We start from the raw sequence: 11,828 nt of genomic DNA on the forward strand, positions 1-11,828 counted from the left end.
GAGCCCGATTGAGACGCAGAGGATATTATTGAAGAGGATCCTGCAGAACCTGTGGAAGCACGTCTTTTAGGCCTATGTTTTTTGTTTGTTGTTGTCTCATACTTTTAGATATGCTGTTATTTGTAAATGCTACTGCTTATGTTAGCAACTAACGTTAAAAAAGTGAAATCACAATCAACCACCCCTTTAAAGGGGACATCGGATGCAAAATTCACCTTTACATGGTGTTTGCATATATGGTGTTTGTGTCTTAGCAGTGTGGACAACCATCCTGCAATGATAAGAATCCATTCATTCTTCTTTTAGTCCCCAAAAAACCTGAAGTCTCAATTATCAGGCCGTTTTGATTTTCCTAGCAATATAATGTCATACTGCTCAGGCCCCGCCCACGATCGCTGACGGACTGTCCCGTATTAGCATATTTCCGTGCTTTGTCAGTTGTACGCTGTCTGCCATTTTCTCCGCGCTCGAGCAGCTGTAGCGACAAACAAGGTCTTGTAAGCAGTGCAGGTGTTTTGTAGTTGGATATAAAAGTGAACATAAGAGTCTTCATTTTCTCCCGACATGAGAGCCACTGAGGACGCAGTGGATTAGTTTTGTTTTTGATGGTAATGCACCAAAAAATACACAAAAAAAAACGGCAAAGAGGGGTGGGGTGAGCAGTAGCTCATTATCATTTAAAGAGACATGCACCAAATGTTTTTGACAAGGTAAAAAGGGTGTTGTTTTACACGACCGTTGAGGGATTTTAACCACAGTATGTTGCAGACATTTCATGGAGACCCTAAAGAATCATAACAACTTGTGGAAAATGGGCATCCGATGTCCCCTTTAATAACAATAAAGACATTAAAGCAACTCCCTCATCCACCTTCAGACTGAGGTTTGTTTCTACAAGAGTGTCAAGTTCACCATCAGGACCAGCTGAGGCCAACAGGCCAAGTGCATTAAAAGAAAAAATAAATCAACATCAAAGTTAAGATTAGCAGTATATATGGAGACAAAACAAAAAATATTACCCTAATAAGTTTTGCGACATGACTTTTGCCACTTCCAGGTAATCCACGCATGATGACCACAATCTGAAAAGAAAAAAAACTGAGCATGGAGTTCAGAAGATGATTTAGAAGAAGATTCTGAAGGAGAAGAAAATTGTGGTATACCCTGTCAGGCCGAGTCATTCGACCTGGGGATTTGAGGATGTCCTCAGCATTCTTTGTCTCTGGTTTCTTTTCCACACGAGGGGGAGCAACAGGAGCAGAAGGGGGCAGTGATGTGGGTGGTGGAGGGCGCTCATCTGGATAACTCCTCCGATCACCTGGGTACGAGATACAGGCATCTTACAACTCAACCTCAACTTTTCAAGCTTAGCAATTACTCAGTTATTTATGGTAAACTGCCATCACATTTGAAATGGCTTGTGTAACAGGATCTTTATAGGTGTGCACTTTCTATGCCACTAGCTTCACCAAAAGGAACTGCAAAAAGATTTCCATCAGGTTTCCCCAAACACCTTTCGTTGGACAAATATTCTCAACCCAAAGTCACAACGTTAGCTAAGCCAATGTTGCTGTGTTGAGTTGGCCATGTTGTTCAAACCAACAGAGATCATTTGATTAAGCCATAATGAGATCACCAATGGATTTCTTACAGATGCCTTATCATTAAACATGGACAGATGGAATCTTTTACATTTTCACTTACTACCATAGCTTGAGGATCCATGGTCATAATGCTCAAGATTCCTTTCATATGAAGACCTGTCATAGCTTGGTCGGTTATAAACCTCACGATCCCTGCTTGAGCGGCTTGGATGATCTTTTTCTCTGTCTCTGTGTCCTGGACGAGGCCCAAGTGGAGGTCTAAACCAGACATACAAAAAAAAATAAATAAATTATCAAAACAACATTCCAGATATATATTGCCACACTTTCTTCCAGTCCAACTTGGTGCTCTTCACAGACGTTTTGATGTAGGTAATGAAATGTTTAACATTAAATGAACTAATATGGGTATAATATACATAACACTCATAACATTTGCAACTGTGAAGGTCTGGAAGTACCCTACCGTTCTTCTTCTCGCAGGTAACGGTCCCTTTCATATCTGTCTCGCTCATAATCCAGAGGTGGCTTCTCTCTGTACGGATCTCTCTCCCAATCCCTGTCATAATCTCTGGGACCGCCATAAGGGTCACTTCTTCTGTCATAGTACGGGTCTCTGTGGCCTAGCAGTTCTAATTAAGCGGTTCAACACAGACATGAATTAAAATAAACCAAAACAGTGTTCTTTCAAATTAAAAGAAAAGAACCAACCTTTCTCATAAAGTCGCTCAGATGGCAGTGGAGTAGGTCTCAAAACAATCCTCTCTCCATAAGAAATCCTTTCCACTGTGGCACCAACATCTGCTGAACAAAAAAAAATGTAGTTTGTCCATATACATTTAAAATCACATCAGTTATCACAGGTAGAACATATACTGACCCCGGCCATGCCCATAGTCCACTGTTTTAGCAATGAATGTGGCTGTAGGGGCAGGTGCTGAAGAAGAATGAAGGAAGCCTGTAGATTGATTTGAAGGGGACAAAGCAGCTTCTAAAGGTTGACTAGTCTGTCCCGTTTCTGACAATAAATTGGTAGCCTTTAAGAAAAACAAAATGGTCAAGCAATACTATTGCAATACTGGAAATTAGTTTCTGAATCAAAGAGTGTGATTTGAAACTCAAGGTTGGCATACCTGCAGAGCACTTTTAACCTCAGGTGGAATTTCCAATCCAAGAATTCCAGGGGGAAGTTCTGGAGGCAACCCAGCTGACTCTGGGTTTGAAGCTTCTCCCAAAACCAACTTGTTTTCCTGGAGCTCTCTATGAGCAAACATGTCACCCAAGTTAATATTTTAACTTAAGAAATATCAGATAGTTGGACTGTATGACTTGAAAGTTGTTTAAATAAAGACAGTGCTGGGAATTGCTTCTACCTTATCATTTTCAGCTCCTGGGCAGCTTTGAGAATGATCTCATGCTGCCTTTGAGAAAGAGCAAGTACGGTTTTAGTAGCACTAGGTGAAGACCGCTCAAGTGGAGGATCAAGGGCTTGAGATGCAGGCAGGCCAGCTAGCGGCTCTGGGCTGTGTTCATAATGGGGCTCCGTTTCACCGACTGTATGAGAGTAAGCTCTCTCTGGTGGGGGTGGAGGAGGGATCCTTTCCCAATCAGAACGAGAGTGATAAGGAGGCTCCCGATCACGTTCTTGATAAGGTAGATCATCAGCATAAGGTGGTCCTCTCCGTTCCTCTCTATACCGATTCTCATCTTCATATGGGAATGACCTTTCTCTTCCCTCCAACCAGTGATCCTCTCTAATGTGCTCTGGGGGACGACATGGTGGATATTCTCTGTCAGGCTGCTCCCTGCCCCATTCCTCACGAGAACCGTAATACTCATCGTCTTGCTCATAATCTTCATGATATTCATGGGTTGGCCTCCTGTACGCATCATCCTCTGCACCATAAGGGTATTCCTCCTCATAATTTCCTTCTTCGTGTGGTGGTAGGCCATGCCACCTCTCCCTTGCCATTGTGGGCCTCATCGGAGGTCTTCTAATCTCTCTCTCAATTTCATGGGCAGGTAAAGGAGGACATCTCAGCCCCCTCCCACGAGGATGAGTCCATCCAGGTTCTCTGTCCATTTCTTCTTCATATCCAAGGGGTCCAGCTGGTTCCCTTGCCAAGATTTCATGAGGAGGTGGTGGCTGTCTCATGTCTCGCTCCATCATGTCATGGCGGGGTGGTGGTCCCCATGGGCCTAGACCCCGTCTGAACCGTGGTCCCATTACCCCACGTGGTCCCATGTGAGGAGGTCCATGTGGGGGGCCAGTAGGAGGGGGGCGTCTTGGACCATGAAGCATAAATCGAGGATGGAATGGGGGTCTTCTGGGGGCACCTGGAGGAAAAGGAGGTCTAGCATGCATGGGAGGTCTTCTCTTTGTCCAGTATGGATCTTCTTCCTCCCAGTATTCCTGTGGTTCTTCTTCCCAGTGTTCATCTGGATGAGTGCTCTCTAGGTGCTCCCTGTGACTCACTGGAGGTCTTCTCTCTCTAGGATCTTCATAGTACTCTTCTGGGAAGAGTTCCTCCTCTGGATGCCACATCTCATGGGGTGCTTCCTGGTCCTCCATTTCTCCAGGTCCTTCTAAAGAGGGGTCTCTCCAAGCCGAATCCTGGTCCTCTCCGTGCGTTATGGAATCTGGTTGCTGATGGTCATAGGGATCCTCTGACACAATTTCTCTCCGACAGTTGGGATCAACCATTTGTCCTCCGTAATGCCCTCGACCACGTGCACGGCCCCTGCCTCTGAGAGGCAATGGCCCTTGGCCCCTTCCCCTTCCTCGGGTTACCTGCGGTGGGCCTGTCTGATTCATCACATGTGGCCCCCTAGGAGCCTCCTTAGGAGTATCAGGTTTAAACATATAATTTGGAGGAGGCTTTGCTTGTTGTGGTGGCCCGTTAGTAACATTGTTGGTTTTAGAAGGTTGTGAGCTCAACTTCTGAGAGTTTTTGTTGGTGGTGTTTGGACTTTCTGTAGGTAGGAATGGTTTAGTAGTATCTTCTTTTAACTTATCCTGTTTTGCAGTATCAGCAATAGTATTGTCAGATGTATTATCCTGAGTTTGGGGAATGGGTCCACTCTGAATAAAAAATCCATCCGCTGAGTCCAAGACGTCATCTGTCAGTGACGGACCAGTAGAAGCACCATCTTTTTTGTTATTTTGATTGTGGGTATTTTTGTTTTTTTCTGGGCCCATTTGAGATGGAGCAACTGGTGGTGCATCAGGTTTTGCTGATTGTTGCTTCGTTTGAACGCTAGGGACAGGACTGGATTGCCCTCCATACCCTGGTTGTTGAGGAGGTACAGGGGGTCTTTCAAATCGTGTAGGTGCATTCTGCCTAGGGGGGGTCTCAGGTCTTGCTGGAGTCCCAGGACGAGGAGGAATACCTCTGGGAGGTCGGTTAAATCGCTGACCAGTGTCAAATCTAGGTGGTGCACTAAACCGTTGCTGGGGTGGCTGTTCAAACCGAGGGCCTCTGGGACCTTCAAACCTGAAAAAGAAAATAAATAAAAATCAGTAACCCAGCTCCAGAAAAATGTGCTAATAATGTGTGCAATCCTTATTCTAAATGCATTACCTCGGGCCATCAAATCTTCCATGAGGCTCAGGGGGCCCAGGAGGTCGAGAAGGACGAACCACTGGTCCAGGTGGTCCAGCTGTTTTACCTGTTTCAGAGACAGAATCTGAACTAGAAGATGGGAAACGTTGTACAGGTGATGGTCCCTGTGGAATAACCGGTCCAGAAGGTGGCGGGGCCTGTGGTGAAGGTCCTGGCATGGCATCCATGTTAACTGGTGGAGGCATAGATGGAAGCCCTGGGCTGGCTAAATGCATGTTTCCATTTGGTCCGGGGAGTCGGTGTTGCCCACATGGTCCCATCATGCCCCCATACGAAGAAGCTGTACCATACTGATGCTTCATAGCTCTTAGAGTTGTGACTCTCTCTTGCAGATGCGCTGAAGTTGAATTCATTTGCTCTTGCCATTGTCTCCACTGGGCTTCGTAATCATGTAGCTGGTCTTTGTGTGGGTATGCCTGAAACTGTTCTAACCACAAATTAAAGTGCCTGTCCCACTCTTGGTACAAGGGAGCAAATCGCTGTTGCTGCATTTCATAGTGCTGCAATTGCATCTCCAAGGGCATTGTCTGGTGGATATAATTAAACAATCATAATAAAATGATATCGTTACTTTGTTACATTTTTCTTATGTTTCTGCTCTAGACCAAAATATTTTCAAAGCTAACAATATAATAAGACAAGAAATTGCACCTGGAGATGAGCTGGCTGTTGAATAACCTGTTGGTACTGTTGCAGGACCTGCTGTAGTTGAGCATGCTCTTGCATCAATGCCTGGTACTGAATGCTGGCCCTTTGATGCTGCACATGCTGCCAATGGGCAGCTGCCGCCTGCAGCTGTTGAAGACGTGCTGCTTCAGCTGGGTCTCCTGTATCAGTGATGCCACTGGGCTGTGGTGAATATCAGTAATCAATTAAATAAAAGTAATCAACTGACATGGTACCACATTTTTGAAGGCACAGAACAGGTTAAATAAATATATACACACAATGCATGAGCAAATCACTATATATTACTATTATAAATTACCTTTGATTCCTCTGGTGGTGGGGGAGGAGGGGGTTCTTCTTTGGGAGGTGGGGGAGGAGGTGTGCTCTTTGGGGGTTCAATTGGAGGAGGTGGAGCAGGAGCATTGTTTCCATTAGATGAACTTTGATTCTGCTTCGCCTTCTCGTTTTTCAGCTTTTGCAAATTTTGACGATGCTGCTGATACCAATATTCCTGCTGCTCCTGTACACAATAAATACAAATGTAACAACATTTGACTAACCATAGTCCTTAGGAGTGAATTTAAAGTGAATATTTACTTAGAAATAATTCACCCAACTCTCCACTCTTAGGCCATCTAGATGAGTTGATGAGTACATGAGTTTGTTTCGTCATCAGAACAGATTTGGAGAAATTTAGCATTACATCACTTGCTCACCAGTGGATCCTCTTCAGTGAATGGGTGCCATCAGAATGAGAGTCCAAACAGCTGATAAAAACATCACAATCCACACTACTCCAGTCCATCAATGAATGTGTCATGAAGTTAAAAAAAGCTGCATGTTTTAACAAACAAATGTCATTATTAAGGAGTTTTAACTTGAAACAATTGCTCACATTTCAGCCGAAAACAATGGTTTAAATAAAAATTTTTTTAAAAGTGTTAATGATGGATTTATTTCTTACAAACACACAGTTTTTGGTTTCACAAAATGTTAATTGATGGACTGGAGTTATGTGGATTATGGTTTGGACTCTTACGGCACCCATTCATTGCAGAGGATCCATTAATGAACAAGTTAAATGTCTTCAGATGAACAAACAAACTCATCTACAACTTTTATGGCCTGTGGGTGATAACATTTTCAGCAAATTTTCATTTTTGGCTGAAATGAAAATGTGAAAACTTTTTGGACTTTGGGAAACTGTCAAACTGTATTCAATAACACAGCACCATAGGATAATGTTTTTTTTTTTGTGTTTGTTTGTTTGTTTGGTTGACAAAATGTGCATAAGCTTTTAAGATGTATTCTAGGGGCTGTGAAAAGGTTTTCACCATTTTAATCACCTTTTTTTTGCCATTGCTCAATAACACTGACAAATCAACGAACAAATAATGTAACTAACAATGTGTCAGCTAATATAAAGCCATAAAAACGACATGTATGATAAAATAATCAAGAACGTGCTGTTTAAATTTATGATATACCACACAGCAGAACATGACAGTCATTTTAGAAAGGAACGACAAGTATAATTGATTAATATTGTAATCATAATGTACTATCGTGATCTACAAGATCTGGAAATGTAATTTGTATAATTGTGCCTATTGCAACAATACGAAATTAATATTAAAGCATGCCACAGAAGCTTGCCTGCAGAGACATCGACGAAAAGTCGGGCTTTTCATCCGCCACCAACGCACTGGCATCGCTAACCTTTGGTGCTGGAGCGGGGCTCTTCACTGCAGGCGATGAAGATGATGAAGGCTCGGGAGCTGGAGGTTTCCCATCTGGTGGCGGAGGCTGAAGTTGAGGGGGGCCAGCGGGACCTCTTAGAGCGGATGGATCTTGAAAGCTGTTGGGCGGTGCGGTGTGGCCGACACCGCCTGTTTGCCAGTTCGAAGGCCCGCTGCCGCTGGCGGCGTTGCCGGGGTGATGCAGCACCGACTGCAGCTGCTTCAGATGGAGCTGCTGCAACTGCTGCATTTGTTGTAAATGCTGTTCTTGTAAACTAGAGAAATTAGATGGAGCGCCATATCCCCCCAATCCTCCTCCTGCTGCTGCTGGAGGCTGAGCTTCCCTAAACTGATGAGGCCGCGGGCCGAGGTGTAGAGGAGGCTGGTGTCCACCTCCGTAACCGCCCCAGGAGGGATGCATGCTTGAACCGAGACACTGCGGGCCAGGCAAGGCCTAGCCGCCTGATCGCATAAAGCCGGTTACTTCGTAACTATCGCTAGTACTGTTTGCAGATATGGTCGCACTTATTAGCCAGGCTCTAACTATCATACGAAAGTTAAAAAAAAATATATATATATATATCTTCACAGATGTGCAAAACATACGATGTTTATATTCATAATTATTGTCTGAACGCTGTTTCCTCGACGAGCATGCGTCTGAGCGTCAGCATGACGCTCACTTTGCGTAGCACGTCATCGCATTTCTTTTACTCTTCCGCATGAAAGACAGGCGCATTAGCGCCACCTGTCGCACTGGTTCAGCGATTCAAGTCAATACTCTTTTCTCAAGCCGAATTTTATTCTTCAAATTTGAAGTAATGCATTTTAAAATGTATTTTTTATTTTGTTTGTCAATGAAAACCATAAGAAGCACAGTTTATAAAAGCCATGAGTAGAGAAAGATGGGCCTGGTTGTCATATCTAATAAAGGCAGCTGCCTTCCCCACAAAAACAAAACGTTTTCACACCTATTCAAAACTTAAAGTTTGTACCGCAGCATTACCTAAGTGCCACCAAACTACAATGTTTTAAAAACCACACCCAAAATGTAAAAAAAAAAAAAAAAAATGTAACCTCATTAAAACATTTGAGAAATGTTGTGAAAATGCCAACATGACTACAAAAACCAGTCCAAACTGCAACTTTTGTGAGATATTTTACTTAGGTGTTAAATACAAGATGTTTAAATTCATAATTATTGTCCAAATGCCATTTCCTCGACTGAGCCTGCGTCTACAAAAACAAAACCAGTCCAAACTGCAACTTTTGTGAGATATTTTATTTAGGTGTTAAAATAACGCAATCTGTACATTGGAATGAAACTTAAAAATCTCTTGAACACAGAATCTCTTGGATTACAATTTGCAACTAGACGGATGTACTGTTACATGACAGGATCAAAATAAAACCAGGCCAAATCTGAAAGTCACATACAAAAGACGGCTGAATAATAATACATTTTCTGACCAAAATTCCTGCGTACGTGTGACAGCACCAAAACAAGAGTAGGATTTTCCATTAAGGAACTGACAGAAAGAGCAATTTACTTCATAAAGAGAATCATTGGCCAAATTTGAGTGTAGGCTATGATGCAGTGATGTAAACATGCTGGCACAGCATGCACAATACATTCTGTTTCCTTTTCCACATGTATTGTCCTCCTGTAAAGGACACTCATATACCCAAAGTCCCTTTCAAGATACAGTGCGGTATACCACAGCAGATAAATCCCCACATAGCAACAGCCTTCAAAAGTACTTTGAAATTCAAACAGCAAGAGTCAGGTGCAGGCTTCTGGTCTCCGAAAGGAGGCGTAGGTTCAAATACCACTTCTGAGAAGATCCTTTTAGAGTGATTAGATAAAAACGTCAAAACTCAAAAGAATGTAAATGCAAATGTGCCATTTGCGTTCAACATCGTACCAAAAGGGAGGCTCCACTGATAAGACGGCTCATTAAATAACCTGAATCAGTTTTCAGAATGGCTAAGGCACCAGATTCAAGGATTTCCAACCTTTTCAGGACATGAGGTTCCTGGTCTTTGGATGGAGCTGTGGGTTCAAATCCCAGTCTTGACAGTTAGCTTTTAGAGTGACTAGACATGTATGCAAATGTATAATTTGCATGCGTCACAGTACCACAGGGCACGCTGATAGGACACTGATCCCACTACTGACAATTTAGAGTGACAAGAAATTAAACCTCAAAGACTGTAAAAGCATTAAGTGCTATGATTGTCATTCCATATTGAAGGCTCCACTGATTGGACTCATAGAGCAAGCAACCCTAATGGAAGAGGGTTTTAAGGCACCAGATTCAAGGTGTTGCAACATTCTCAGGTAAAGAGGATTCTGGTCTCCGAATGGAGGCGTGAGTTCAAATCTTGCTTTTGATAAAAACATTTTAGAGTGAGTATTCAACACTCAAAAGAATGTAAATGCATTAAGTGCTATCATTTGCATTTTACATATTTGTATTGCCATACAGACTCCACTGTTATGACTGATCAACAAAGCAGCGTTAAATGTCAGAATTGCAGAGCAGTCCAAGGTGCTGCACTCAAGTGCTTTCAATCTTCTCAGGACATGAGGTTCTTGGTCTCTGAATGGAGGTATGGGTTCAAATCCCACTTCTGATGGCAAGTTATAGAGTCACTAGACAAAAAAAAAAAAACAGGCATGAAGTGCTATCATTTGCATTCTGCATGAAGGTTCCACTGATAGGAGTGATGATTAAATGCAGTCCGCTAAGTGTCAGATTGACATTTGACTAGACGTTAAAACTCAAAGAATGTAAATACATTAAATGCTATCATTTGCATTCTACATAGTGTCACATTTCAGGCTCCACTGATATGATCATTAGTGTACTATTGTTCAGAATGGTTGAGCGTTTTAAGGCACCAGACTCAAGAGGTTTCATTGTTCTCATATCATGAGGTTTCTGGTCTCTGTTCAAATCCAGCATCTGACAAAAATCTTTTACAGCGACTAGACAAGAAGACAAGAAAAAGTCAAAAGAATTATTTTTAAAAAGTGTTCTGTCGTGTACCCATAATAAAAATGTGACGAATCAAATTGCATTATGAACTGCTTTACAATTTGCGTTTGAAAAGTGTTCTGTCGTGTACCCATAATAAAAATGTGACGAATCAAATTGCATTATGAACTGCTTTACAATTTGCATGAAAGGTACTTCATGTTGATTTCATCAGTTCATTTCCAAACTAAGAAAAAAACACATTCACATTAACTTTTAAATACTCAAATAAGTATAGATAAATGTGGATAATTTTCACTTAAGTAAATGTGGCTATATACAGTTTGATTAGACACCAGTTTACAACTCAAACTAAACCAATGCAGACACTTTGTTATTCAAAATGTGACATATATGAGTTACATTGACAGCAAAGTGTCATGCTCAAATGGGTAAAAAAAAAAAATCCAGTAATTCAGTTAAAAGATCAAGTTAATAAATCACCCTCTCCGAGGACACAATCGGCCACTTTTGAATTATTAGCCCAAATATTTAACCACTAAGTTAAAGGTCCCATATTGTCAAAACTGAAATTTCCTGGCTTTTTTCACGATAACTGAGGTCTATGTGCTATGTAACTACCATATAAGTTTCAAAACAGTCAGTCGACAGTAAAATGCACACAGCCTGCATAAAGTAGCTGTGATTTTTTTCACGAACCGTTGTGACTTCTGTAAAAAGTTGATGTCAGAGCTACACAGTCACCGCCTTCAGTCACCACCCCGAGCACCGTCCACCATCCCACTCTCCTTTTGCCAAACCCCCAGACAACATAGCATCCATGCCATTGCTGAGCAACGACAACACGGAAACATGTCGAAAAGGTTAACTTTAACCACGAAACCAGATCGGCCGACCTGTAACGTTACACTCTCACTCAAAGGATGGACGATCTGACAGGATTGTTTTAGCATTAAAGTAGGCTACGACTATTTAACATTTATACCAGCAAAAATATCATTATCAAAGCTACAAAAGAACGATCAGGTCTAAATAGCAACACAAAATTATCTTCCAAAATTATGGATAAAAAATAAAAATTAGGCTGATGCAAATTGTAATTTTATTTTTTTATTTTAAGCCTGTTACAAGGAGACAGACTATTTACAACTATGAACAATTTTTATTATTGGATAAACTGACATTAGTTTT

The 11,828-nt window shown here is 42.0% G+C and overlaps 1 protein-coding gene across 3 annotated transcripts in view; it reads right to left on the minus strand.

Moving 5' to 3' along the window:
• LOC107695985 (YLP motif-containing protein 1-like) overlaps positions 1-8,315 on the minus strand; it is a 19,211-nt gene extending 10,896 nt beyond the window's left edge. For 2 of the 3 annotated variants that reach the window (XR_001635047.1, XM_016496114.1), the window contains exons 1-12: positions 7,553-8,315; positions 6,216-6,416; positions 5,879-6,076; positions 5,186-5,754; positions 2,978-5,098; positions 2,738-2,864; positions 2,485-2,641; positions 2,316-2,405; positions 2,071-2,236; positions 1,705-1,862; positions 1,164-1,318; positions 1,020-1,082 (exon numbers count right to left, since the gene is read on the minus strand). Coding sequence is in view for 2 of the 3 variants with exons in the window: in XM_016496114.1 (XP_016351600.1) it covers positions 1,020-1,082; positions 1,164-1,318; positions 1,705-1,862; positions 2,071-2,236; positions 2,316-2,405; positions 2,485-2,641; positions 2,738-2,864; positions 2,978-5,098; positions 5,186-5,754; positions 5,879-6,076; positions 6,216-6,416; positions 7,553-8,056 (4,509 nt within the window). In the remaining variant the exon portion in view is untranslated. The remainder of the gene's footprint in view (positions 1-1,019; positions 1,083-1,163; positions 1,319-1,704; positions 1,863-2,070; positions 2,237-2,315; positions 2,406-2,484; positions 2,642-2,737; positions 2,865-2,977; positions 5,099-5,185; positions 5,755-5,878; positions 6,077-6,215; positions 6,417-7,552) is intronic. The other variant, XM_016496115.1, reaches the window with a different exon arrangement.
• Positions 8,316-11,828: the final 3,513 nt, after the last annotated feature.

This window comes from Sinocyclocheilus anshuiensis, unplaced genomic scaffold, assembly GCF_001515605.1.
Source record: "Sinocyclocheilus anshuiensis isolate Anshui unplaced genomic scaffold, SAMN03320099.WGS_v1.1 scaffold742, whole genome shotgun sequence".
Classification (NCBI taxonomy): domain Eukaryota; kingdom Metazoa; phylum Chordata; class Actinopteri; order Cypriniformes; family Cyprinidae; genus Sinocyclocheilus; species Sinocyclocheilus anshuiensis.